The sequence below is a fragment of the Aspergillus lucknowensis genome (assembly GCF_044049455.1).
Source record: "Aspergillus lucknowensis strain CBS 449.75 chromosome Unknown BJX67scaffold_57, whole genome shotgun sequence".
Classification (NCBI taxonomy): Eukaryota; Fungi; Ascomycota; class Eurotiomycetes; order Eurotiales; family Aspergillaceae; genus Aspergillus; species Aspergillus lucknowensis.
In genome coordinates this window covers 19,959-45,557 of record NW_027263601.1, presented here as the reverse complement: position 1 = coordinate 45,557, position 25,599 = coordinate 19,959, and the positions used below count along the sequence as shown (strand labels likewise).

Below are 25,599 nucleotides of genomic sequence, written 5' to 3'. Positions count from 1 at the left end.
CCAGGTTATGAAGATCCTGCAACAACTGATATTCTGATTGAGCAGATGGAGCCGGAACGGTTGTGTCATTGATCGATCTGCAAATGTCAAGACCCCAGCTGAGATCTCGAGGAGTCGAGGGTTGAAGAGAAAAGCAATCATGATCATGAGAACCAGGGAGGCCAAGCATCCACCAGACGAGAGATCGGCCTTCAGCTGGAAGTGCACGTTGCGACTAAGGTGGCTTTGGTTGGGCTGTTTCTCCAGGGCATGCAGGCTTAGCGTACCTCCCAGACGACAACGTGGGCAAGTTAATAGTTGTGATTGGCTCGGAGCCAGCTACCTGAAGCTCTCCACCTCACTCTTTCTTTTCCTTCTGGATATGAACCTCACCCGAACGGCCACACTCCGTGTGTTTCTGCCATGCCTGTTGTCTTTTGAGTGGTCCATCTCAATTTGTTCTCCTCCCCGATTCCTCATTCCTTCTGGTAGGGATCTCCTGAGCCCAGTCCAGTTTTGCATGTTGTCTGAGTGCTGACAGCGCCCCGCCCTGGCCTTGTCGACTCTCCTTCGATTGATTGACGGGTAAAAAGAGCAAAGCAGGCTTGGTTGAGGCCCGGTTCCGCCCCCCATATTAGACTGGGCAAGAGGAGGCCTGACATCCCTCCTCGCAGTTTGATCTCTGGGATTAGACCATGCCTTTTCGATCCTCTCCGCCTTTCTTGAAGAACAAGGGATGAGGGACAGGTACGATTGACAGCCCTGGACTTCTTGCGCGGAAATGCTCAGCTCCTCTTCCGACGCTAAGTCTCATATCTTGTACTAAAGTTGAGCGCTCCGAGAGTATAGTGTCGGCTGTCCTTGGATCCAGCGTCCCTGAGGAGGGAGCCGCCATCTTACTGTCCCAGCCAGGACTCCACAGCCCACTCTCGTCTCAACACTCAAACCGTCGAACGCTCCCTTCTGGATCCTGCTGCTGCTTGTCCTTTGACTTGCTGGCGGTTCTTCCAGGTTGTATCTGTCTATCTCTTGCCCCACTTCGAGACTGTCTTTTGTTCCAAGTCTTCTTTTGCCTCCCCTCAATCACATAGCTCTGCCGAGGGGTAGTTTTGGTTGCCGTGAGGGTCGATTTGTCCACCTTTTTCCTCTTTTTCCTTCTCATTTCAACCCTTTCCCTGTTTTAAATCGCTGTTCACTGTTTTACATTGACGCTCCCGGATTGGACTTTTTTTAACCTCATCTCGTCCAATCCGTGAAGCCCCTGCCTGATTAGGCACGTCTGCACCGAGAGACTGGCAGAGAGCCCTTGGCTCCCTGAAGAAGGCTTAACAATATGTACGTCCTTGTTCTCAAAAACAAGCTTGGAGTGCCGGCGTAATCGACTACAGACGGCTCGTGGGAGTCACTTTGTTTCTCTACCGATAACTAACCACAGGGGTGCAGGAAGTTCGGCAAGCAGATACAACGCAGACAACTTGATTTGCCAGAATATGCCGCAAGTTTTGTGAACTACAAGGCATTAAAAAAGGTCGACATTGCATTCTTGGAATTGTCTTCAGTATGATTTCTGACGGCGAACACACAGCTTATCAAGCAACTGAGTGCGACTCCTACTATCCCCGCTCAGAGCTCCGCGGCCGTCCCTCAAAATGCATCCGAAGCGCAGGCTGCCCTAAGGGCGAATAAGGAGGTGTTTTTCTTTCGACTGGTATGGCGGACTTGGGGAAACCTGGTGTGGATTGGATACTTACTGAACCCTCGGTCAGGAACGCGAAATAGAAAAGGTCAATGCTTTCTATTTACAGAAAGAAGCCGAGGTTCGTCTTGCTGCTGAACCCCTGGCGTACGGACACGACTGACTTCAGACGGCAGTTTTCTCAACGATTGAAAACGCTGGTCGATAAGAAGCGAGTAGTTCAGTCACGGACAGTGACCAACTCAAAGGCGCCGACAAACCTGGTCACTCTTCTTGAAGGGTTTCAGCAATTTGACGGTGACCTGAACAAACTCCAGGTGAGCTCCATTACATCCAACATAAACTGAAGCAGACATCCTGATACGTTTACTTTTGCGATGCAGCAATTTGTTGAGATCAATGAGACCGCCATGTCAAAGATTCTGAAAAAGGTTCGTAAAGCGGTTCTTCTCCCGCTTGTGGATTGGCACGGCTAATTGGGTAATGTAGTGGGATAAGACTTCAAAGGTCTGGATTATCTTTGCTTCCTCGCTCGCCTCTCTCCCCTCCTTCCACTCTCGTGTATCCCTTTGCGCTTACCATTTCATCGCCTATAGTCTCGCATGAAAGAGCTGTATCTTCACCGCGCCGTCGAAGTACAACCGTGTTTCAACAGGGACGTTTTGCGTGATCTGTCTGATCGTGCAACGACCGCCCGGCTCGAGCTCGAAGCCTGGGCGGAGGGTGAGAATATAAACCTTGACACCACTCGTCCCGCCGAGCGAACGACAGGACTGCAACCCTTTGGCTCGGAGGAAGAAGATCTTGACCTTCAGGTTCTGCAGTCTGCTAGTGCCGGAAATCTACAAGCATTGCGCGAATGGGCACTTAAGCTGAAATCGTCGCCCGATTCCCGTGAGCGCGCAACGCGGACTTTCCTTGTCGCAATCAACGAGTTTTCTGACGATGTGCTCGCGGCTCTTCTCGAAAGTGGTTTAGTAGACTTATCCGCTGAGGATGACATCAACGAACGCAACTGCCTGCACGAGGCTGCTATCTCCGGCCGAGATTTTGTCTTCAAGGCATGTCTAGCGAATGGGGTCGATGTTTTGAGGTCTGATGTCTACGGAAGAATCCCTCTACACTATGCCTGTATACATGGCCGCGTAGAGATGGTGCAGCAACTGTTAGCAGCAGACCCCACTACTGTTGATATTCTGGACCACGATAATTTTACCCCCTTAATCCATAGCATCGTCAAAAATCAGCTAGACTGTGCTGAGCAGCTTCTTCGAAACAATGCCCGCATCGACCCGACGTCTGACTCTGACCATATTCCGCTGAACCTGGCATGCCAATATGGCTCTCTCCCAATCGTGAAAATGCTCTTGGAACGACACGCCCAGCTCCTTCCTGATGCGGAAGGTCTCTACCCTCAGCACATGGTGGCACGCGCTTCACAATCACCTGAAATACTTTTACTGCTCAGACAGCATGGGGCCGATCTGAATCAAAGAGACAAATTATACCAGTGGACTCCTTTGTTCCATGCAGCTAGCGAGGGCTACGTGAACTGCCTGCGAACACTCCTGGAAATAGGTGTTGATGCTGATGTGGCGGATGAGAAGGGCCTGGCCGCGATGTACTATGCTGCCTGGGAGGGCCATCTTGAATGCATGCTCCTGCTTTGGTCTCATCGTACCGAGTCGCGCCCGTCGCAGCGACCGCTAGATATTCTGAACGGCTTGAGATTGCAAGAACCAAGCTCCACCGTCGTTGACTGGCAAGAGAAAACTGCAACAGGAGATGAAGAGACGGAGGCGATCGACGGTATTCCCATTCTATCCCTGCCGCCCCCGATCATCCCGTTGCGACGCTATGGCCACAATTTCCTAGACAAAAAGGTGTTTGTACAAATCTTATTCGACCCAACTAGCTCGATCATCTTTGATCAGGCGGGTCGTTACCCTGCCGCTCGGTTAACCATATCTTCAAAATTGTCAGATCTGATCCCGCGAACCGTGATGCTCCCGATTCAGGAAGACTCGCGAATGATCTCTTTCCACGTCGATACCCTGCAAAGTTTCACCGTTGACTTCGAGATTTTCCCTACATTTGGCTCTAAGGTGATAGCTAAAACTGTTGCGCTCCCAACAATATTCAAAGCCGAGAATTCTAGTGCCGGCTCTTGCTGTTTGCCGCTTTTCGATCCTCGGTTGCGGTCAATTGGACAGCTGCGTTTCGGATTCCAGGTTATCAAGCCCTACCACGGGGATCCGCTCGAGATCACGCATTTTGCAACCTACTGGAAAGCGACTAGTGCTATTGATTCCGCACATAATGGTCTCGTCACGGGTTCAAGCCTATCAGGAGACCATATTCAGCTCTTCGTCCAGCTCACTAGAGATGGGATCCCTGTGGTCTACCCTCAATACACAGTGAAACACTATGGCATAGATATTGCCCTCTGCCATCTCAGCTTGTCTGAGTTTCAAGCAATCGGTAGCGAAAAGGGTGTGAACCGGTCAGAAATCTTTGAGTTTCTACGGACACACGCATCCGAGGACCTCGCGCTCGCCCACAGACTCCTAGCAGCATCATTCCTAACCCTGCGCGAGGTCTTCCAGAACCTTCCCGTTAACGTGAACATCAACTTGTCTATTCTTTACCCGTCAGCTGCCGAGGAGCAAGCGTTAAGTATGACGTCCATGGCGGATGTCAATAGCTTCGCCGATGCTATCTTAACCGTTGTCTTCGACCATGCCCGCATCGCTCGTGATCATAACCCGGATTTTATGCGTTCCGTTGTTTTCACCTCTTACAACGCCAATATCTGCATTGCACTGAACTGGAAGCAACCAAATTGTATGATTTCATGCACTCCGGGATCCGTTCTATTCTTGTATACTAACTCAAACTCCAAGACCCCGTGCTCCTCTGCAACGATCTCGGCCAAATTAGGGACTTGGCCCGCAATGCAGGGACGCATCCAGATGTTGATAGTAGCGGTCGGGCATCAATGTCTATTAAGGAATCGGCACGCATAGCCCAAATTAACAATTTCATGGGCCTGATATGCCGATCCAGTCTCCTGGTGAGTTCTCCAACCCTTCTCGTGGGCTATGCCTAGTTCACGCTAAACCGATTCCAACTGCGTCTACTAATTGTGACGTTTTCTAGAATGTTGTGCCGGCCTTGATAGATACAATCAAGGAACTTGGCCTTGTACTTGTAGCAGATACCTCGGACGACGCCGAACAACCGGAGCATCACCACGCCGTGTCAGCCACAAGCTCACTGGGGGTGGCCGAGTGGGCATACCGCATGCCCGATGGTGTGAATGGTGTGATGAAGGCCAACGGCATTTTGAGGTTTAACGACATGATTGATATGTGATGATGGCCGTTGTGTTCTCTGTTTCCATATCTATTTACCTATACCCCACCCATATAACCCCTATCCCGTTCCCTTCCTTATTGTTTTCCTATCTATGTCTCCGCAAACGTCAACGATGATCATGAGTATGAGTAGCAATTTTCTTATCAGTTCCCGGAGGCATTTTGTGTTTTGTTTCATTGCATTTTCAACTGCAGCATCTGCCATATTGAACATGTTGGGTACTGCGAGAATCTCTGGTGGAAAAGCTAGACATGGGTTCAGTTTCTTTTTCTTTTCGTCCTCGTTTCTGTCTATGATGTCTATCTGTCGACCCTCCTGTTTTGGCGAAATACCCGTTGCGAAATGGTGAGAGTGGGGGGATTAGATCTAACGACTAATGTACAATGTACTATCGAATCATGAGCGCACCATCTAATTTTACATCGCTATGCAACCAATGAAAAGAATGGGGGATAATGCAAGAAGTATGTGCCGCGTATCGTCCGAGGCGTGGGATGAGATATCCAGAGCAGGTCCGGTGAAATGAAGAGCTCATACCTACCTAGCCTTCGGCTTCCCCTTCAAAACATCCCAGCCCCATTTCCGGAGTTGTTTAACGACTTTCGGCGTGATCGCCGCCGTCAGGGGCACACGCACAAAGATAAAGCTCTTGTGAATGGCATAAGCCAAAGCAAGCTGCGTCCATAAACCTAACAACGTGATGCATCAGCAAATCCATCCGACCAGATAGAGCATCGCGAGATAAGAAGGGGGGAGAGAAAAGAAAATAGAGGCGACGTACTAGCACCCTCACTGGTACTCTCATTCTCCTCAGCAGCCCGGGCCTTCCTGGCGACCTCCTCCTCCTCTTCCTCCTCCTCTTTCGTCTTCGCGAAAAGCCCGGGCCATACCTTCTCTACCGCGCCCTTCATGCTTTCGACAACGACATGCTCGTAGTGTCCTATCTTTTCAGCCCCTAGATACCGCACGCCTGCGAAACAGAATGGGAAGTCCAATGCCGAGAGAAAGAGGTAGATCCAGAGCGCGGACCAACCGTATTCGCGAGAGAGGGTCTTGAGACGTTGAGACAGGGACGGGGTGGAATTGGGTGATTCGTATGTGTATGGGGAGGGCCCGGACTTGTTGGGCAGTGAGCGGGTGCTATGGAAGGAGCGCAGTCTTTGCTGGTGTTGATTATATGTTCTGAATCGCGGTTGTTGGGATGAGAAAGGGCGCCGGGGTGTGAGGCGGCTAGTGCGCATCATCGTTGTTGTTCGGGAGGAATACGGAGCGATCTTGAGGTTGAGATTTAGGGTTCGGAAGGCCCAGAGTCGGAGTGGTTGTTGGAGAGACATCTTCGTTGGCGTTCTTTCTTTTCCGTCTGTTCTTAATTTTTTTTTTTTTCTTTTGTTTTCTTTTTTTCTTCTTTTGGCGCTCCGGGTGGAGAGGTTGGACGCAGTTTCTTGATTTGGCTGGGAAATATCGGGAAAATTCGTGAGCTATAGGGATAATATGAGAGAGAACAAGAATATAGGTAGCCAGAAAATGCCGAGAAGAGAAAGAGAGAGGGAGAAAGAAGTGCTTTGGTGAGATGACGTTCGGCTGGGCCGGGAACATGAACGGGTGGATCGGGCTCGGCGATCGGGGGTGACGACGGATCATTCGGGACAGCGACGGGAGGTCTGGCGCCGTCTGCGTGCGGAGTTAAAGGTTCTCTCCCGATCAAATATGACCGGGTTCAGAACTGGGAATACTCGAGGGAGTAAGGTTAGATTCACTTTCGTATCAATGTGTATGAAGTTAAGTTATAGTATTCTTGTTCCCAAGTCCGGCCGAGCTCATTCCAAGAATCGACAACTGTTGATGCCTGATATCTAAGACATAAACACACCGCCTTCGCCCGAAAATTCTCCCAGGCCAAACAGCTGGCGCAACAGATAACCATACAATTCAACCATAATCACCATGCCCCCTCGTCTATCAGGGAGCTTAATACAGCTTCCCTTCTCCCTCGGGGCCGTCAACCCCCAATATATCCTACCAGCCACCAATTCCATCCGCACATTCGGCATCCGCTCGCTGAATCCTCCCAAACCGTCTCGATTTAATGTCAGCCCCAATCTCCCCGTCCTGAAGTCAACTCCTACCGCTGCCCTCGAGCGGAAAGCGGCTACTCTTCCGCTTCGCACAGGAGTTATCGCTATAAAGAAGGGCATGTCCGCCATCTTTGACCCAGAAACTGGAAAACGCATCCCTTGTACAGTCCTCCAACTCGACCGAGTACAGGTCGTCGCGCACAAAACGAGAGACGTACACGGGTACTACGCCGTGCAGGTCGGCTCGGGGTGGAAACACCCCAAGAACGTGACAAAGGCGTTACTCGGCCATTATTCCGGACAAGGGGTCTCCCCTAAACGACACGTCTATGAGTTCCGTGTGAAGGATGAAAGTGGCCTTGTGCCTGTCGGGAAGCTTTTAAATGCGAATTGGTTTCAAGAGGGCCAATATGTGGATGCACGGTCTAACTCGAAGGGAAAGGGATTTGCTGGTGTGATGAAGCGGCATGGGTTCGGGGGTCAGGATCGCAGTCACGGTGTTAGTTTGACGCATCGATCGCTCGGTTCTGCGGGTCCTAGCCAGGGCGGTGGCTCCAGGGTGTATCCTGGGAAGAAGATGGCGGGGAATATGGGGAATGAGCAGAATACGGTGCAAAACCTGAAGGTCCTTAAGGTCGATGTGGAGAACGGGCTGGTTCTTGTTAATGGTATGTTCCCCTTACGCTCCAAGTGTTCTCTCGACTGGATTAACTGGATTCTATAGGTTCCGTGAGCGGCCCTCGAGGATGCGTTATCAGGATACAGGATGCTATCAAGAAGCCTTGGCCAACCTTTGCGGAAACGACAGAGGCGACTGAGACCTCGACATAACTACTTTGGAGTTCTCTTCCGAAAATGTACTATTACACACTATCTTGTCTCTAGAGCGGCGTCTGTATATGATACATAAATGATATCCTCATTTTCTTCAATTCTCCCTCATCTCGGCTCTTGTCTCTGGGAGACTCGCTATCAATACCAATGCATAACCAAAACGCCTCAACTTAATGCTCAAAGATTGCCCAGAATACGGTATAAAATCGGCCCCACGCCAATATCATCGTTGTCGCATGCCTTCCAGCACTTGCTCACTATTGACGGAATGGATCATGGTTGTCCTCGAGTAGCTGAACCACAGTTCCGTCTTCTGTCGTTAAGCTCCATTCCTCAGTGCGGAACTATCAATCCAACCTGTTAGCCCTTTCCTTATCTCCCAGAAAACAGAAGGAAACTCACAAAGCTCATCCGGTCCGGCCTTACACTCCGAAATCTCATTTTCCCTTGCGCCTTCGTGCCCTTCACCCAAAACGAGATATCAATCCGCCCATGCAACTGGTTCATCTCTCCACTAATCCACGGGATCTGCTGTGCGAAATAAATTTGGTCGCCCAGGATCTCGCGCGCGCGCGGCGAGGTCCGCAGAGCGTACAATGTGCTGCTCACGACGCTCGACGACGACTTCTGGTAGTTGAAGATACCAAGCATCGCGGCGCCGACGACAATGGCAAATATCGGCAATGTGCGGATCCATCGGCGGCCCTCACTGTGAACGGATGGGAGCTCGCGGTCCGCGCGGCGCTCCGTTATAGGGCCGGAATTTGCTGCTGGGGCGGGGATGAGGGTGCGCCGGGGGTCGATTCGTATGGTGGTACGGGGAAGGTACGGAACACCAATGCGTCTTCGGGCGATTCGGAACACCATTTCTAGCGAAGCTAGCTGATTGAATTGGATCCCCTAGGTCAAGGAATGTTGAGTTGGCCGGTGAGCAAAAGATTGTTGATGGGGATGTGAAGAGCTCGGCTGGTGAGACGGAAGTGGAAATTGACCAAACAAGACAAACTTTGTGCGCATGATGCGAAGAGTGATGATTTAATGAAATTTGGGACTCATCCCGTTCCTTTTCTTCAGTCGCAGTTGCCCAGATAACTGCTGAGGATCTAGCGGCATGGCCTCAGCAAGACTTCGCAAAGCATTCCGCTATCCAGAAGATTCAAGCGATGACGATGGCCGTGGGGAATTGGACGAAGAAGGTGAGCTACGACCCTCAACTCCAAGTAACAAGCCTTCTCTTCTGATAAAAGAGTAGAGCAGGAGCGCGTGATTAGACATCTACAACAACAAAATGACAAGAGGAATGCCGAATATGGCGTAACGATTCCCCGCCACGGGCTCCTACCTAGTCAAGTGCTAAGACCTAGTCTGTAGCTCGTCTTTGCCGCGATTCCTCTCCTATCGACTGTATTTCTCCTCCCCTCGCTACTATCACCAGCAGGCATAGGATTCTCCACACGGATTTACTCCCTGCTCAGCATCTTATCGTTACTCGCCACGGCCTATACAATGAAGTATATCCCGCCGCAGCGTCCAGATCCAAAGGGCAAGCGACCAATACGAAATCCAGATCTCATGATGTATGTTCGGAGGTTTATTATTCCGGGGAATGCGGCGATTTGTGTACTTCTGGGTCTTGTTTATCTCTTCTCCTCTGGGGGGTCGCCGCCTGGGCATCTGCCAGTGGCGTACTTAGTTCCGGGCGGTACGTCTCGCTCTTTCATTCCTCTGCCTCACTGCAATCTGTTTCGATAGAGAGCGTGGAGGCTAATGTGACATAGCTTTACTTATGATTGTCCTGCTTGCGCGCCATGCTATGGTGTCCGTCGACTTGAAACCACTCGAGGATCTTCGATATGAGTATAAGGGAGCATAGTATTCGTCTTTTCGGTACATTTCCCTTAGATACTGACTTCTGGTCGTGTGGAGCGTCAATTTGGTTCCCCTAGAATTGACTCATAACGGCCTGCTATTGCTCTTTATGAGACAAGATAACACATTAGTTATACTTCTTACTTACAAACCCCAGAATACGCTATCTTGATCACGTAGATTATGATAAAGAATTAAGATTGGACTACGTCGAAATAGACTGGCTAGCCCCAAGAATTAACAGGTGCGAGAATTGAACTCTCCAATGCGGGGTCGACCGGAATATCCGCATAGTTTGCGTGGAAGGCGGCTTGGGCGACCTTCTCTAACTCCAGCTGGCTGTAGTCGAGACCCTGGGACATATCCGGATAGAATTCCACTTGTATTGAATTGTCCTCCAGAGCCTGGTTGCGCTTCGCGTCTGCTTCCTCTTGATGCTTTCGCAACCGACCTATCTCATCACTTCCAGCCTTCTTCAACCATCCGAGATTCGAGTGTCGGAAGTCCACTAAGCTCTCAACGCTCCGGGGGTCCGCGATTTTGCTTGTATCATGGCCAAGTGATGTGGACGTTGGCTCAAAAGGTGTCATCCTTGGATTTTTGCGGCAAGCGCCGCAGCTGCAAATCTTTCGGCATCTCGGGCATTCCCAACCTATAGTCTCTAGGATTTCCTGCGGGAGCATATTAAAAGCTCTAAATAAACTCCCATAACAATACTTCAGCGAGCATTTGGGATTGGAACAAGAAGCCAGTTTCCATGTCGGCTCCGCATACTTGCAAATGTGGCACCGGGGCGCCTTTGACTTTGGCGTTGACTTCTCACTTCGGCCAGTCTTTCTTCGCTTTGCAGGCGGGCTGGGCGCTTCGGGTTCGCTAAGGTCATCTACTACCTCGACAACTGGCTTTGGCTTGGTGATATCAACCCACGGGCGCCGCTTGAGCTCCTCTTGGCAGATTTGGGCCAGACTTTTCCGCCCCATTTCAGCCCGTTCTTCCCGGAATGGCCGAAATCTCTCGCCCAGAGAAGGGTTCGCCGTTAAGAGCTGCTGCCTCCATATTTCGTGCTTTTCTATCAGCTCACTCCATCGAAATTGTTCTGCCCACTTTAGTTTCGAAACGCAAGCACAACTTCGGCCCATGGCGTAGCATTCCATGCAGATATCATAAGCGTCGTCCGGCGTCGTAGCACACGATGGACAAGTCAAGAACCTGTTGAAGATGTTACCTCTGCAGTATGAGCAAGTTATATTGCTGTCAAATGGGATATATTCGACAGTTTTTTCTTTCGGAAGGGTCTGCGAAAAAGACTCGGAGAGAATGATCTGGTTATAGAGAGCGAATAACTGTTCGAACTCATTCTGCAGCTGCTGGACTCTCGGGTGCCTAAGATTCGCTTCATCAACACCGTCAAGAAGCGCCGAGTAGTGTTTGAGCGAGTAAAACACTATGGCTTTGTTCTTATACTGCTCATCACGGCAGACCATCCTTGAGGGTGGTAGTGCTTCGTTCAGCGCCCTCTCTAAGGTTTCTACTGTTGTTCGATTCCATGCGACCTTCATGGTTCTCGTTCCCCGGTTCCATACCTGATGCGCCGCGAGAGGAGGTACAAGGATGAAATCCCCCGGTCGTTGTTCCACAATATATGTTGTAAAGGGTGCAGCCTTCCATGCATTGATTTGCGCAAAGTGGTCTTCAATATTGATATCATGCCCTAGAACAGAGTTCCAGTATTCTGAGACAAGTTTGCGGTCCTTGCTGCTAGTCATGAACCAGACTGAAGACCCCGGCTGCGTGGCGTTACCATTTTCCACTGAACCATCCGACGCGTCCACCATCAGGTTTTGCCCCAGACTGGCACACATTTCTTGGTGCGCGGGTGTGTAGGTTCCCTCATGGCCGATGTAGCACATGAGGTTTTCGGCGCGCATGTCAGATGGGAGACAGCTCATCAGGTCACCAGCCTTGGCCACCTGCTTCCCTGCGGCATTACGCGCCTTGGAGGATCGAGCGGTTCTCGCTCCGGGGCCTTCGAAGGACTCCAGATCGGCAGACTTGTTCAAGTAGAACAAGAATGGCGGTATAATTTTCTTTAAGCAGTCATGCCAAATCTTTGGGCAATCAATATCCTTTAGGTATAGCCTCTGAAGACTGGTGTCCTTGTAGTTGTATTCATTCCACTGGTCAGTAAGGAGTGGCATGTTCTTGAGATAGTGCCCAATTGTGAGTGGTACGTTTTTCTTCGCCGTCAGATCTCGTGCTTGCTCCTCTGCATTTTCAGTACTTCTTAGTAAAAGATAATATATATTGGGGATGGGGAGGGGAGTTTGCTCAATCTCACGTTTGGCTGAGTAGTGATTCCTTAGCCATTTCTCAGAGAAAACAGAACTGTCGAGTATCTTATCGAATCCTTCAACAACGAGGGGCAAACCCCGCACAACTACATGCAGCAAGACAAGTTTCTCGAAGTTCTCGAGACCATTTTCATCAATAGCATCGCAATGGATTCTCACGACCTCTTCAAAGTTTGGCGTCGAGTTCACCAATGCCGAAATGTTCAAATTCGGAGAAAATGGCTCAAACGCCGCTCGAGGTCGTTGGGCAGGCATCTCAAGCACTTTTTAGAGTGAAATCGTCGAACCTTGCCTGGCTGAAACCGATGTTGGGAAATCGACGTTTGGCCTGCTCGTTTCGAGCCGAAATATCGACTGATGAACCCGGCGATGTCGCCGAGCAACGGAAGGTAGATTGAGAGAGTAGACGAGTTGTTACGGCCAAGACCCAGTGCCGTCGGGTTGATGTCTCGTTAAGTGTGTGGTGTTGTGTTATGCGCGATGCACGAAGACACCAAGTGCGACTGAATCATCATCGGGAAGAGGTCGCGGAGGATATTAAAAAAAGACAGTCCACGCCCTTGATCCTATTATCATTAACTCTGAAGTGAGCGTAAAGGACTTGCTTCTTCCCCGGTTTCGCATGGTGGATATGATAAGAGGATCATCAAGCGCTCAGCAGCACCATTCCCAATTAGTGGTGAATAGATCACGTGGAAATTCCTTGGGCGAGAACCTGGCTCAACTTCAACCTACTGATGCCGCAAAGTCTCGAAATCTGGAATAGATTTTCCTGAGTCGAGATTTGCACAGATCTTTATTATGATATCTCCGCAACACAATTCGCACCCATTCTGGCCGTAGACGACGCTATTTCTCTCTCTCACCTCAAGACAGAATGCAATCCTGTTAAGACCTCTAGGCTCAACCGTGACTATATCGGATCTATTGAGATTTGAAGCTTGTATCCGCGAAACTGCTATTGATTGTCACTCGACTGTTACGGTATGCGCTTCGCGACCTCCTCTCCGTGGCTGTTTCGCAGCGCGCATTCTCGACATTGCCTTGGCTGCACGTCCTCCCGGAATGACTCCTCCCGAAGATACACTGACCGATTCGTGTTAAATCATCTCGGCCGGCCGAGACTATTCAGCTGCAGGGTGTACCGACCTCGATTTCTACCCCCGCAGAGCATGCTTTTCGATGCGAGATACTTGAATAGTCCTTCAAGGATCGCCTCGACCAGCATCTCACGGAAAGCGCAGGGACAGAGCTCAGTGAGCCAGTACGTTCCTCCTCAAAGAGGGCTTATTTCCCTACTCCCTCAGTCATGGATACCTTACGCAGAATTGGTGCGGCTTGATAAGCCTGCTGGAACATACTATCTCTTCTTTCCCTGCGCATTCTCCTCGTTCCTCGCAGCTACCATAGCACCCTCAGTTCCCCCACTTCAAGTTATTGGGACTACAGGTCTCTTCTTAGCTGGTGCTTTGATTATGCGAGGCGCCGGATGTGCGATCAATGACCTATGGGACAGAAATCTGGATCCCCATGTCGAGCGCACAAAGTTCCGACCCATTGCGAGGGGCGCAATATCTCCAGGCAAGGCAATAATTTTCACTGGTACTCAGCTATTAGCGGGACTTGGTATTCTACTCCAGTTCCCGTACCAGTGTCTCTGGTATGGTGTTCCGAGCTTACTACTCGTCGGAACATATCCGCTTGCCAAGCGCATCACATACTATCCCCAAGCTGTTCTCGGGCTTACATTTTCATGGGGTGCTATAATGGGATTTCCAGCTTTGGGAATAGACCTTTTGGCTCATTCAGATGCCTTAAAAGCTGCTGCAGCTCTCTATTTCAGCTGCGTCTCATGGACAATTTTATATGACATGATTTATGCCCAGATGGACATCAAAGACGATGTTGCTGCAGGTATCAAGTCGATTGCTCTTCGCTACGAACACAACACCAAGGCTGTGCTCTCTGGCTTGGCTATTGCACAAGTGGCTCTCCTTGCCGCCGCAGGGGCGGCCGCGGGTGCTGGCCCGATCTTCTTTATCGGTAGCTGCGGCAGCGCAGCCTTAACGTTGGGTATTATGATCAGGAGAGTCCAACTGAAAAGCACCCGGAGCTGCTGGTGGTGGTTCAAGAATGGCTGTTTATTAACCGGTGGAGGTATTTCCTTGGGGATATTTGTCGAATACCTCGTGCATGTCTTCGGTACCAACGGTACAGACGAGCCCAAGCGCAACTTCGAATCTTGACAGACTGATTTGACTAATTCAGCTGTCTTGAGCCCCACTGCCTCCCGTTGTCAGCCCTGTGTAACGCTCCAGAGTTTCAACTATTTCTTTCCAATCCATCATCGCGCCATTCCCAGTATCGCCACACGCAAGAGGCTTCTCTGATGGGTTAAGGACGTAGATCCAGCCGTCCTTATTCGCGTCACTCCAACCCCATTCCTCTCGTAATAGTTTCAGCTGCTTTCCCGTGATCGGGTGGTTCCACATCGCAGTGTTCATGGCAGGGGCGACAAAAACGAGAGGCTTCTTATCCTTGAAGCCCAAATCCACCATTCCGGTCGTATCCCACGCCCTGATAACGGAAAGTAGAAGATTATCCGCGATGCCGACAGTCATCTTGGCCATTGTATTGGCAGAAAGAGGGGCAACGAGGAGTAAGTGTGCCCACTTTCTCAGCTCAATATGCAAGATTGGCTCCCCACGAACCCATGGGGTTTTCCACTCGTCTTCGTCTCGGTATATGGCTTCCACACAAGGCAGTTGGCGTAATGTCTCGAGAGCTGGCTGTTCTAGGCTTTGTCCCTTGAGAAATTTCTCCGCTGACTGCGTTATAATGATGCGAATGGATATATTCCGATGGCGACTGAGGGCTTCTGCGATATTGGGAAGCTTTATGGTGGCGACTGACCCGCTAGCAGCCAGAAGAAGATGAATTTTACCATCATCAAAGTATTTGCCAGCAGAGAAGGCAGAACGCGCGTCATCCATGATATCAGAAGCAATTCAGTTGAATATCATCGTTTCCGAAACAGCTGCAGATCTGCGGCGGGGCCCAAATGTCAGCCTCAACGTGCGAACAACTGTACATCCCCCATGGAGGTCTCCTCAAAGATGTGTGACGGATTTCTCGGAGGGTGAGCGAGGGGTTGCCGTGAATCAGAGATCGCTCCAGAAATTCTGCTTTGGAAATGACACAATCGACACGTGATTACGTCCAAGCAGATAGCGACCATTCCGAAACAGCCACCTCCAGCGTTCAACCATCGCAACAAGCAGCGCTCATAATGTTTTCAAGAACAGTCTTCTCCTCCGTAAGTTTATATAATATTTCACTATATGGATCATTATCTGCGCAGAATATTCCCTCGCAACTCAGCACGGCCCTACTCTAATTCCTTGCTCCAGACACTCCGACGGCCTCTCTTCCTGCCGCAGTTCCACATGCAACCCCCGCCGCATATCCTTCAAGCCCGATTGCTTTCCTCGGAAACGAAAGCTGCCATCGACAAGGCGGTTTCATCGGCCCCTGTTGTTCTTTTCATGAAGGGAACCCCAGAGACTCCGCAGTGCGGGTTCTCTCGCGCGAGTATCCAGATTCTAGGATTGCAAGGTGTTGATCCGAAGAAGTTTGTTGCGTTCAATGTGTTGGAAGACCCAGAGCTTCGTCAAGGTATGCTTATAATATCTCCTTCGTGTGCTTATATCGACTAACTAATGTGTGACTTCATTTATGTAGGGATCAAGGAGTACTCGGATTGGCCGACAATCCCACAGCTATACCTTGAGAAGGAATTTGTGGGTGGGTGTGATATTTTGATGTCGATGCATCAAAATGGCGAACTTTCCAAGCTCTTAGAGGAGAAAGGTGTCCTTGTGGCAGAGTAGAGCTGTGGTTCTTATCCGTTGCAGCTTCTAGGTTATATTTTTTTTTCCCTGTAAGATTAATGTATTGTGTATTCTTAGTATCTATCAAAGACATAAGACCTCCATCTACACTGGAACGGCATGTACTCACAGGAAGTTGTGGTCTGTTGAAATCCCTATCTAGGGCCAGTCAGTCAAGCTTACTCGACAGCAATCCATGATATTTATCAAATGCGAGATACGCTTGCATGGTCATTAGAACCCTTGTCCTTTTAATGCTCCCTCCTTCGACTTGACTTGCTCCTCAATGGTCCCTTTTTCGAGCTTCGCACGCTGCCTTGCCTCGTATACCTCACGACTCTTGAAGATCCTCTCGACAATCTCACCCGCATTAACGTGCTGGAAAGCGTGCTCGGTTGTTTCGCGAAATATGCCCATCCGCTTTGGGGCAATATAGGGATCGTATGTAAGGGGGATAAATGTCGTAGGGCCGTGGTAAACAACATCTGGCACGCCTAGGGGAATTGCCTCCAGGTACCGTTGACTTGGAGAAAATGGAGCAGAGAACACGACAGCATGAATATACTAAATGGCGTCAGCAAATAAGATGAGGGCTCGGGAAGGAAAGCGAAGTAAGAACACACACGACACTGAAGAACGCAGAGACCCCTTTCGAAAATGTTCATGATGGGATAGTTAAGTCCTTTCCAGTGATTTATCACATCATCATCATGGACACCAGCAACAACGTAAGCCGGGCCATAATCTTCCCCATGGACTTTCAGTCTCTGTTCTCTTTGCGTTTCATCGTACCAACCACGTTGTCGGCCGCTAGATTCCTCGATGGCTAGGACCTGGCGGAGAAATTCAATATGCCCAGAAGAGAAAAGGTCAAAACCCCCGTCAACATAAACTATCCGCTGCCCTTCTCTTGGTGGCTTCCCACGGACGAGATTTCCAAAACTCCCGGGTTCCTCGACCGCCGCTTCGAGTTTCGCGGCTTTTGAGCCTTCCCAGACCCAAACCTGAGGGCCAGGATGCAGGCCAGTCTCATCACTGGCATAGTCCTTAAGTCGGTCTTGAAGGTATGCGGCATACTCTGCGCGCTCGGCTTCGTTCCCAGAGCCTTCCTTCCCTGAGAGCGTGGCGCTGACGCTCTTGACGAAATGGCCCTTCGTACAGAGAAGCATACGACCGACGAGATCCGTCGTGGAGATGCCAGGGGTTCTTTTGACCACCTTGAAGCGACCAGCAGCCTTAACAAATCGATAGCAGTCATCTCCATTGCTATCTGACGTAATATCGTCCCCATGCACGACATATTTGCAGCCGTAGTGTGAGACCCAGGGCAGGGAGGTCACATATGGGGCAAAAGGGACACATTTCGTTGCCCATCGACACGCTTCTACTGCAGCAACTCTAGATGAAGCGCGTTTCGCATCAGCAACCGCTCTAGGAGTAGGATATGATATAGCAACCAACCGCTCCTTCAATATCATGACAGTTGGGCCCTTGTTCTCAAGAATTGCTTCATCAGAATGTACACCAACTAGGAGTTCGTCTCCCAATCGACGGGCCTGGAGCATAGCTCCTGCGTGCCCTACGATTTTATGATTAGGGACTATAGGAAGAAGATGGTAGCAGATTTCCTACCGTGATGGCTAAAATCAAAGCACCCATCCACCCACACTCTCTTCTCTGATATAGGGACATCATCTTGAGGGTCCACGGGCCATTCCCCGCGTTCAGGCACTGATTCCTCTGGGGACGTTCCCATCTGGTGCGCGCAGCTCGCGGTCTTGATGCAGAGTTTACGATACAATGGCAATTGGCGTAGTGTCAAACTCTGTCAATGTGCCGGATTGATTGGTATGCGGTGATACACACGAAATGAGGGGCAAAGGAAAAGTGGCATTGCAGAAAAGGGGAATGAGGGGCAAGATAAAGCAGCGGAGAGGCTGACCGCCCTCTCCAGGAGATCTGGCCAGGGCGCAGCCACAACGAGCTTGGGGCTTCATGAGCCCATCTCTCATCAAAATTAACCTTGGAAAGCATTCAACGGACTCTGAGTTTCATCGTGCGTGAGGGTTCGCCGCACCTTAACCACCAAGCCACCCAGAACCCCACTCAGGGGAGTTCTGTACTTTCGACTGCACTATGACCGAAGAAGCGTTGATTCCAGCCCACTCTCCCCTCCTGGAGTCGGAGGATTGGTCCCAAGAGAATCTGAGATTTGTGCATGGCGTGTCCTCGTCCTGTCAAGATTTCGTGTTGAAACTTTTGGCAATCCAATCAGAGCTTAGTGCGGGCAATCTTCCATGAGCTCTTAGCCTCTTGCCGCCATCCGAAACCCTCCTCGCCGCCTCGGTCAGGGGCTATGTGGAGAAGGACCACAATCTTATCAAGACTCATGCCACGAACCGAGCATGTTCAGCGAATTTTCTTCTTTGGATTCACAATTCACCCACCTTCAAGAGTTGAAATTGTTCCTATATACTTGTCCTTATTTAATTCTATGACGACCTACGCTTCTAACCTACATCCACTGACAAGGGACAAGGCAACGCGTCCGCAGGACGATTATCGACATGCTACCATCAACGTTCGGGCCGACATTGTCTCGCAGGGATACGAATAAATCTATAGGCTACGAAGCTGCACCTGGAGCTTTACCTCCTCCATTAATGAGCGGAGGGGGAACTTTGGGTCCGCAGAGCGCTGCCGCAATCTATCAACACATTCATGACATGGCCACGAAGCGAATATCCACACTCGACTATCTACGAAAAGTGTCAGTTCGCCATGGACTTCTGTTATCCGAGTATTTGGAAACATAATGCATTAACAATACTCTCCAGTCACGAAGGACGTATATATTGGTTCAATACCGTGCACTACTCCCGGACTGACATTAGCCGACTCCCTTACTTCGATCCCAGAAAACTATCGCGACGTGCGATCAACTATCTTCTTCTCGGCCTCTCGATACCCCCGATTATAGATGTCAGCACAACTCCAGGCGAATACCTACGGACACTAAATGCTCTCCTGTTGGAATTTGAAACATTCCAGCAGGTGCATCCTCCAGAGGGAAGCTCATCGTCCAGTCTTGCCAGGGCGCGTATCCCGCAGATGTTCAAACGCGCTACTCATAGTGGAACAAAGGCAAGGAGAGCGAGCTCAGCAACTGAAATCGGCCTTCCTATGCAGCACAGTGACCCTTCAGATTTGAAACTTATGGCAGGGAGTGCTCCCTCGTCAGTAAGTGCTGCTGCTGCAAGTGTTTCCATTCCCCATTCGGAAGCGTCTGAGCTTCTACCTGGGGAGGAATACTCATACCTTTTAACGCCGTCACTACCTTTTGAACCGGACTATTTTGAGACATTTGTGACCCTCTGCGATATCCTAATAGATTGCTATACTCGACTTGTGGCGCTAATATCGAGTCCCACGGTCTGCACTGTGGCTCTGGGGGAACTATTTACGAAGGCCGACGCAAAACTCCGAAAAATAATTGTGGCGGGTATAGTACGTGAATTCGAAGATGCAAGTCGCACTAGTGCCAAAGCCGAGGTGGCAGGGGTCAGCCGTGTTGTATTAGGAGGCCTCCTAGGATGATAATCACACTAAAAGAACGGATCAAGATATTAATGATGGATTTATCGCAATCACAACATCGTATGTCAAGGACTTATATTCTATATAAGTACAATTGCAAGGCTGGGTGTATGTCTAATGAATCGCGCGCTCATAATTGCTGAAAAAATCCGTAAAGCGCTGGACTTGAAGCTCAAAACAAGGGTATTGAGAGCTTTTTCGCACACATATCTCATGGCACCAGGTATGTAGAATAAGAAAAAGTGGGGATGGGTATGGTGGCAGGCTAGCAGCCAAAATGACCGCAGAGAAGACAGGGCATTCAGATCAACGCCGAACCAACAACGCGCTTTAAAACAACTCAATCCGACGCCAGGTTATGCAAGACAAACGCTCGAAATGTCGTGATGCGGCTGAACAACGCTAATGAAACTTCAGGCGGCGCCAGTTTCAAGTGCACGCTGCTCGCTGAAGACTCGTCGGCTCATTTCGAGGACAGCTTCAAATCCCTCCCTACCCCGTTTGGCATTCTCCTTGAATCTCTCAACGCTTGCCTCTTCGACCTTATTTTTAATCTTCTGCCACCCTCCGCAAAGAGCAGTGATCTGGGCTTCTTGTTGAAAATCGGTTGTAGACAAAGGCATTGACGATGACCGTTGGTAAATGACGGTTTCGCGCACACTCAGGACATTGGCCCAGGTGAGATTTGTCGAGCACATTGTGACTTTCTTCGAGACAGGGTCGACGTACGATATCTCGTAGACGTGCGACGTCGGGGTCCCTCCAAACAATGACAGGACCCATTGCGGAACTGATTGGTTACACGTGATAAGTCTTTCGGTGCGCAACTGCAAGCATAGAACATGAGACATTCATCGAGGTATGCCGAAAGGAGTTTGCCAGAATAGCACTTACAATGCCAGTCTCAAGGTCAACGTTGCGCGATAGGGTGTCTACCCCGACAACATGTGGTGATTTATTATTCCATGGACAGTACTTGCGCCAGTTCGCGGTCGAAACCTCCTCCCATGAATAGTTGAAGGTGCAATTTGACGAGAAGACCTTCATGGCCAGGCGCAGTGGAGAATCCAAAACCGGTACTCTTCTTTCAAGATCCAAGGTTATTGATTCTTCGAGGGATATACGCAGCGATAAAAGACCCTGGGGATTCGATATTCCCGTTCGAGTGAAGAAGTGATCACGACGGCCTCTTGGGTTTTTCGGTAACAACGGAAGATGATAGAATTCTTCTGAATCGTACGACGAATGGCAGCTATGAGTAGAGCGGGCGAAAAGAGAGGTTTAAAGCTGTTTAGAAACGAGGACCGATCGCTCAACGGATCGTCTGAAAAGGCGGGATATGAGGCTTGAGTGGCAATGGAATCAGAGAGAAAATTTAGTGCTTTGCCATTCCAAAGAAGCGCGTGAGTTGGGGAAATCCCGGCTCCACCCTGGTGTCGGGAGTTTCCGGCAGAAAACCGGAACAGCTCACCTGTCAACCAGAACATCCACTCAAAATCCTCCGGAGTAGTTGACCCTGTTGAAGTGGAGTGATAAATTTCAGATGTCGTTTGAGTGGTCATGCAAAACAGGAGATTAGGACATGCAGTGGTAATAATGCGGCCCACCATGCCAATGTCCATCCACCATCTCATCGCAAAATGAGGATGAAACGACGCAGCCGGAGACCCGACTCGTAGGAGCGGATGACGAACGAATATGTCTACATTCATGGGAAGCCAAACAGTCTCTTTGACCGAAGGCAGCAGAGTCGTTTCCTCCGGAGTAGGCTGTTGTGCCTTTTACTGTAGCTATCCCCACACTCATCTGGATGGGTTATGTATTCAGCATTCCTGCGGCGACGACGAGATGGCATCAACAGTTGAGTCGCTCAATATTCATGTTTTCAGGACGAGCCGAACTCCTTGTCAATGTTTTCGCCGCTATACCTTATCAAGCACTCGGCTGAAAACACGACTTGTCCCAGGAACCCGGCGTTTCTGTGTTGCAGACCGCGTTCCGTTTCGAACTGCGTTGTTTTCAGGGGTCCAACTGCCTCAGGAGATAAACCCTTGTCTTAAAAGTATAACAATCAAGGCCTCCTAGAAACGAGCCGAGGCGCCACGGTTCGTGTTAACCAGCTCAAACCCTGCCCCTCCCAGGAACAGCAATCGAGAAAGAATGGTCGAACTGCGAAAACGCAAGGCGCCACCACCACCTCCCGTGGTCGTGAAGAAGCGTACCAAGACCAAAGCGCCGGCCACGGTGTTCACACCCACAGGAGATTCAACACCCTCGTCTACCCAAACGGTCCCTACAGTTGGCGAAGACGTGAATCTGGATGGATTCGGCGGTGAAATTGAGACAAATGATGGCACGAAGACTACTTTGAAAGCACTTGTCGATGAGAGCAAATCTGGAGTTGTGCTGTTTACATATCCAAAGGCGTCTACCCCTGGCTGTAAGTCGATCTTTTAGCATTATGACTCTTGCCACCACGATCTCAACAACGTGGCCTTGGTTCAACGCGGTCCTGTTTTTCAATCCTATACCTCCTATTATGTCCCAAACAGTGTCGATTTAACTAGTCAATGACTGACAATTTCAAGGTACAAAGCAAGCTTGCCTATTTCGTGATGGTTACGACAAGTTGACCTCAACCGGCCTGTCCATTTACGGGTTATCAGCAGATTCTCCCAAGGCCAATACCACCTTCAAGACAAAGCAGAATTTACCATTCCCCCTACTCTGCGACACTGCCTCTACCTTGATTGGTGCCATTGGATTCAAAAAGTCGCCGCGCGGTACAACGAGAGGCGTTTTCGTTGTAGATAAGGCTGGTAAAGTCCTGATTCTACAGGCAGGCGGTCCAGATGCTACTGTGGAGGCCGTGCGGCAACTGGTTATCTCAACGTCCAAAGATAGCAACGACAATAAGGCCGCAGCTTAGACGACACCACATTTGTGAAGTGATATGCATCGGCCTAAGCCCGGCCAATTCGTCCTGATGATTCTGTCAGCAAGGTATAAAAGATACCGACTCCCAGCTGCGATTGTGGTTTTATGCAACAAATACCAGTGAGCAAATCTCTCCCTATATGGGACAATTGCCTGTGATTGCTCTTGCTTAGCCCTTACTGTAATTGCTTGTTTTGTTGAGCAAACACATTCTTTCATGCTACCAAAGTAGATTTATGAGTAGTACGTATCACCATAGAGCAGGTCCTAGCTGTTCCATCCAACCCAATCCCCACCTCTACATCACAAGCCTCATCGGTTTGGTTGCGGGCACCCAAGCTCGTCATATTTTGGTCCATATAGTAAATGGAATATAGATTAACAAGCAAGAAATACAACAAACTGAAGTTTACCAGGAGTAATGGATAACCCACGATACTAGTCACGCTGCATCTTGCTACTCGGACACCCTGTCGTATCCCAGCACCTCGGCAAGGTTCTGATTGTGACCCATTGTTTGCAGATTCGGGTTGTAGTTTTTCCGGGCAACTTCCATTCTTCCTCGCTCCCTCCCAAGACGCCTATCGCGGACAGCAAAGCCGCAAATACCTCCAGATTCTCCAGTAATCAAAGGGAGTAAGGTGAGGAACCCCAATATAATGCTCTATAAGATCCAATTGATTTACGAACATCAAAGTGTCCCTGCTAACATCACGAGCCGAGCAGAACCGCAGCTGTTATGGCCCACAACATCGTGAACGCGGCCAAATCGGCATCAACCGTCGTCTCTATCAATCACGTACGGTGCAGCTTGAATGAATATTGAAATCGATGCTAATGTATTTATTTCAGAAATACACTGTCCAATCCACAGGGCTGTGGGAGCGCCTCCGCCGCCTATTCGCCGTCGATCCTAACCGTTCAACTGGTGTACCATTGAACTCACATTTCCGCCTTCCTACGCCTGGCGCTCTTCCTCCACTATCATATGACGATCCTGTTACTCTCCCAGCCGGCGACATTGCCGATAACCCGTACTGGAAACGTGACGTACGCAGAAACTACCCGAGGGTCAGCACAGTCAACCAGGCAGATGCTGTTGGCCTTCTCACAGTAGGAAGCCGGGCCGCGCCCAGGGATGAGATTCTGCAGATCGGCGAGGCAGGTGAGAAGCAGCTTGTATCTGTTGCGCAAGAAGGGGAAGAGCGTGGTTTGGCGGGCTTGTTCGAAAAGGACAAAAATGGTATCAAGGGCGTTCTTGGTCCTAGTGGCTTGCCGCCAGTGCCGTGTAACTTGAACACCGCTTCGCAGTACCAGATTGATAAAGATCATGGTTATCCCAATGTGTACGCCGTTATCCCAAGCCCCTACTTTTCGAGAATGAGCTAACCTAACATTCTGGCAGGTACCCCTGCCGCACTTTCGTTTAAATGTTGAGACGGTTCTGTTAGAGACAATGTAACCTTTCCTATACCATGTATCTTTTTTACCGTCAACTTAGTTCGTTCGTGTTTAGGAGGATTGGCTTCGGATCCCGATTACCTATACATAGCCAAAGCCTGATATCGGTGTACGTGTTCTCGAATCTCTTTGTGGATACCCGCCACACCACTGGTTGACCAGCGTCCGGTTGGTGCTAAGGTATCTCCGTACCTGTATTGAAGTAGCTTTCCCTATTGTAAGCCTCGACTGGGAATGAGACCCTTGACCTAATCGACGACTCAGCCCTCGCACATAATGCCGATACCGGTACATATCGAGAGAGTATCTCAAATGTCCCAAGAGTTAACGAGAATCATTAGTTATTGTCTCAAATTATGGGCTATGAATACAGGAAGAACAAAAGTTCCAATCCGTCCTGGGAGCATATCAACGAACAGAAGCCTCTTCATTCAAAAGGATTCGTGCGAGTACCCCACCAGGTGAGGAACAAACTCAACCCAACTGTTTCAAACACCCGTGCGACAGCCCCCACAGCAACCGTGTCGAGGGGTCTTTTCTCAGCAAAGATTTGGCTGAGGAACTATATGGGGAAAACAACTTTGTTAGCATGTATGGGATACGCCAAGCATCGAAGAGCGACATACACTAGGGGCGGAGCTTGCGAAAAAGATTAAGCTACCAAGATAAGCTGCTCCTTTGTAACTGAGTGTACCGGTAGCGTTGATCAAAGCTGCAACCCCATATGTCTGCGCAGCGCTTCCAACTAAAGAGCTACCCCAGGCTGCCGCTGCGCCAGCAGCTTCCTTAGATTTGATAAAGTCCTCCTTGGAGTTTGCGGCTTGGGCACGGTGATATGTGTCTCCGAAGACAGGGGCTAATATTCCCAAAGAGGCAGTGTGAGTGAAGATAGTACCTGCGGCAATTGCCGAGGGCTTCACAGGAGGTAAGTCTAATTCAGATCGTCAGTTTTCATGGGGGTGACGGAAGTGGTAGATAGGCTCACAGTGGAGGGTTGCCATTTTACGAAATTATTTCGATTCCGTGAGGATATCTCAAGATTCAAAGGGTCGGACGGATGCGGCCGGAGATGGCTTTCACGGGGCCAGATCTGTTCTTAAATAGTGGCAAACTACAAAGCTCAGTAGACAAGGCTCCGCGGTTGCATCAGAACCATTCTTGGATGAACAAGTGACGTCGTCATGATTCAAACGGCCACTTGGAGAAAACCTGGGACTGGAAAGGGATCAGGAAGTACCAGACCAATGATCTGGAACCCTGTTGTGGGCATCTGGGAGATCATGATGTGGTGGGAGCGGGCGTGACGTCAGCTGCCCGGCCGCACTGGCCCAGACTCAAGAACCATCGCAGACTCCTGTGGCTGAAGATTTGCAAGATCTGCAACAAGTTGCAGCCTATTTCTGGCATGGGCTCTTCTGAAAAGAGCCCGGCAGACTCCCACGTTTACCATCCATGGAGAAAGCCCACATGCAGAATGGTGTACCTTTTTGTTGCCACGAGTGGGGAGGTAGATATTCTCGCCTAAGCGAAGG

General features: G+C 50.0%; 15 protein-coding genes across 15 annotated transcripts; 8 read left to right on the top strand and 7 right to left on the bottom strand.

Moving 5' to 3' along the window:
* The first annotated feature begins 616 nt into the window (after positions 1-616).
* Positions 617-1,191, top strand: BJX67DRAFT_268738 (uncharacterized protein). The gene is made up of 2 exons (XM_071026477.1): positions 617-726; positions 788-1,191. Exons 1-2 carry the CDS (start codon positions 716-718, stop codon positions 1,068-1,070), a joined length of 294 nt encoding a protein of 97 aa, XP_070882026.1. The 5' UTR covers positions 617-715; the 3' UTR covers positions 1,071-1,191.
* On the top strand, positions 956-5,396 carry phoC (putative cyclin dependent kinase inhibitor Pho81). The gene is made up of 10 exons (XM_071026475.1): positions 956-1,314; positions 1,423-1,507; positions 1,565-1,687; positions 1,746-1,796; positions 1,852-1,992; positions 2,059-2,106; positions 2,165-2,182; positions 2,272-4,519; positions 4,579-4,748; positions 4,835-5,396. Coding segments are annotated over exons 1-10 (3,102 nt in total). The 5' UTR covers positions 956-1,312; the 3' UTR covers positions 5,051-5,396.
* A 194-nt stretch (positions 5,397-5,590) lies between these two features.
* Positions 5,591-6,387, bottom strand: BJX67DRAFT_385027 (uncharacterized protein; the record flags this gene model as incomplete). The annotated part of the gene is made up of 2 exons (XM_071033780.1): positions 5,591-5,742; positions 5,835-6,387. The coding sequence occupies 2 exons, from the start codon at positions 6,385-6,387 to the stop codon at positions 5,591-5,593; spliced, it is 705 nt and encodes a 234-aa protein (XP_070882024.1).
* A 342-nt stretch (positions 6,388-6,729) lies between these two features.
* BJX67DRAFT_364654 (mitochondrial 54S ribosomal protein uL3m) lies at positions 6,730-8,059 on the top strand. Its single transcript, XM_071030215.1, has 2 exons — positions 6,730-7,796; positions 7,853-8,059. Exons 1-2 carry the CDS (start codon positions 6,998-7,000, stop codon positions 7,957-7,959), a joined length of 906 nt encoding a protein of 301 aa, XP_070882023.1. The 5' UTR covers positions 6,730-6,997; the 3' UTR covers positions 7,960-8,059.
* BJX67DRAFT_364653 (cytochrome c oxidase assembly factor 1 family protein) lies at positions 8,060-8,942 on the bottom strand. The gene is made up of 2 exons (XM_071030214.1): positions 8,365-8,942; positions 8,060-8,306 (listed from the first exon to the last, which is right to left on the bottom strand). The coding sequence occupies exons 1-2, from the start codon at positions 8,827-8,829 to the stop codon at positions 8,220-8,222; spliced, it is 552 nt and encodes a 183-aa protein (XP_070882022.1). The 5' UTR covers positions 8,830-8,942; the 3' UTR covers positions 8,060-8,219.
* Positions 8,943-8,957: 15 nt separating this feature from the next.
* On the top strand, positions 8,958-9,945 carry BJX67DRAFT_268362 (uncharacterized protein). Its single transcript, XM_071026473.1, has 4 exons — positions 8,958-9,158; positions 9,215-9,276; positions 9,334-9,664; positions 9,741-9,945. The coding sequence occupies exons 1-4, from the start codon at positions 9,074-9,076 to the stop codon at positions 9,833-9,835; spliced, it is 573 nt and encodes a 190-aa protein (XP_070882021.1). The 5' UTR covers positions 8,958-9,073; the 3' UTR covers positions 9,836-9,945.
* A 110-nt stretch (positions 9,946-10,055) lies between these two features.
* Positions 10,056-12,437, bottom strand: BJX67DRAFT_374823 (putative JmjC domain protein; the record flags this gene model as incomplete). The annotated part of the gene is made up of 2 exons (XM_071031606.1): positions 10,056-12,097; positions 12,170-12,437. The coding sequence occupies 2 exons, from the start codon at positions 12,435-12,437 to the stop codon at positions 10,056-10,058; spliced, it is 2,310 nt and encodes a 769-aa protein (XP_070882020.1).
* A 917-nt stretch (positions 12,438-13,354) lies between these two features.
* BJX67DRAFT_374820 (putative para-hydroxybenzoate-polyprenyltransferase Coq2) lies at positions 13,355-16,072 on the top strand (the record flags this gene model as incomplete). The annotated part of the gene is made up of 3 exons (XM_071031605.1): positions 13,355-14,377; positions 15,623-15,857; positions 15,924-16,072. The coding sequence occupies 3 exons, from the start codon at positions 13,355-13,357 to the stop codon at positions 16,070-16,072; spliced, it is 1,407 nt and encodes a 468-aa protein (XP_070882019.1).
* Positions 16,073-16,114: 42 nt separating this feature from the next.
* Positions 16,115-18,310, bottom strand: BJX67DRAFT_268241 (ethanolamine-phosphate cytidylyltransferase). Its single transcript, XM_071026472.1, has 4 exons — positions 17,705-18,310; positions 17,534-17,651; positions 16,696-17,470; positions 16,115-16,636 (listed from the first exon to the last, which is right to left on the bottom strand). The coding sequence occupies exons 1-4, from the start codon at positions 17,826-17,828 to the stop codon at positions 16,307-16,309; spliced, it is 1,347 nt and encodes a 448-aa protein (XP_070882018.1). The 5' UTR covers positions 17,829-18,310; the 3' UTR covers positions 16,115-16,306.
* On the top strand, positions 18,139-19,876 carry BJX67DRAFT_268421 (uncharacterized protein). Its single transcript, XM_071026474.1, has 2 exons — positions 18,139-18,842; positions 18,910-19,876. The coding sequence occupies exons 1-2, from the start codon at positions 18,640-18,642 to the stop codon at positions 19,667-19,669; spliced, it is 963 nt and encodes a 320-aa protein (XP_070882017.1). The 5' UTR covers positions 18,139-18,639; the 3' UTR covers positions 19,670-19,876.
* Positions 19,877-20,082: 206 nt separating this feature from the next.
* BJX67DRAFT_374817 (putative mitochondrial protein sorting (Msf1)) lies at positions 20,083-20,716 on the bottom strand (the record flags this gene model as incomplete). The annotated part of the gene is made up of 2 exons (XM_071031604.1): positions 20,083-20,496; positions 20,564-20,716. The coding sequence occupies 2 exons, from the start codon at positions 20,714-20,716 to the stop codon at positions 20,083-20,085; spliced, it is 567 nt and encodes a 188-aa protein (XP_070882016.1).
* On the bottom strand, positions 20,646-21,717 carry BJX67DRAFT_268651 (uncharacterized protein). The gene has a single exon (XM_071026476.1). The coding sequence runs from the start codon at positions 21,379-21,381 to the stop codon at positions 20,770-20,772; it is 612 nt and encodes a 203-aa protein (XP_070882015.1). The 5' UTR covers positions 21,382-21,717; the 3' UTR covers positions 20,646-20,769.
* Positions 21,606-22,710, top strand: BJX67DRAFT_268194 (thioredoxin peroxidase DOT5). The gene is made up of 2 exons (XM_071026471.1): positions 21,606-22,109; positions 22,258-22,710. Exons 1-2 carry the CDS (start codon positions 21,830-21,832, stop codon positions 22,596-22,598), a joined length of 621 nt encoding a protein of 206 aa, XP_070882014.1. The 5' UTR covers positions 21,606-21,829; the 3' UTR covers positions 22,599-22,710.
* A 468-nt stretch (positions 22,711-23,178) lies between these two features.
* On the top strand, positions 23,179-24,473 carry BJX67DRAFT_364618 (putative NADH-ubiquinone oxidoreductase 21 kDa subunit). The gene is made up of 4 exons (XM_071030213.1): positions 23,179-23,247; positions 23,333-23,405; positions 23,459-23,952; positions 24,012-24,473. The coding sequence occupies exons 2-4, from the start codon at positions 23,346-23,348 to the stop codon at positions 24,034-24,036; spliced, it is 579 nt and encodes a 192-aa protein (XP_070882013.1). The 5' UTR covers positions 23,179-23,247; positions 23,333-23,345; the 3' UTR covers positions 24,037-24,473.
* Positions 24,392-25,446, bottom strand: BJX67DRAFT_364615 (DUF1761 domain-containing protein). Its single transcript, XM_071030212.1, has 3 exons — positions 25,053-25,446; positions 24,694-24,998; positions 24,392-24,629 (listed from the first exon to the last, which is right to left on the bottom strand). Exons 1-3 carry the CDS (start codon positions 25,066-25,068, stop codon positions 24,495-24,497), a joined length of 456 nt encoding a protein of 151 aa, XP_070882012.1. The 5' UTR covers positions 25,069-25,446; the 3' UTR covers positions 24,392-24,494.
* Positions 25,447-25,599: the final 153 nt, after the last annotated feature.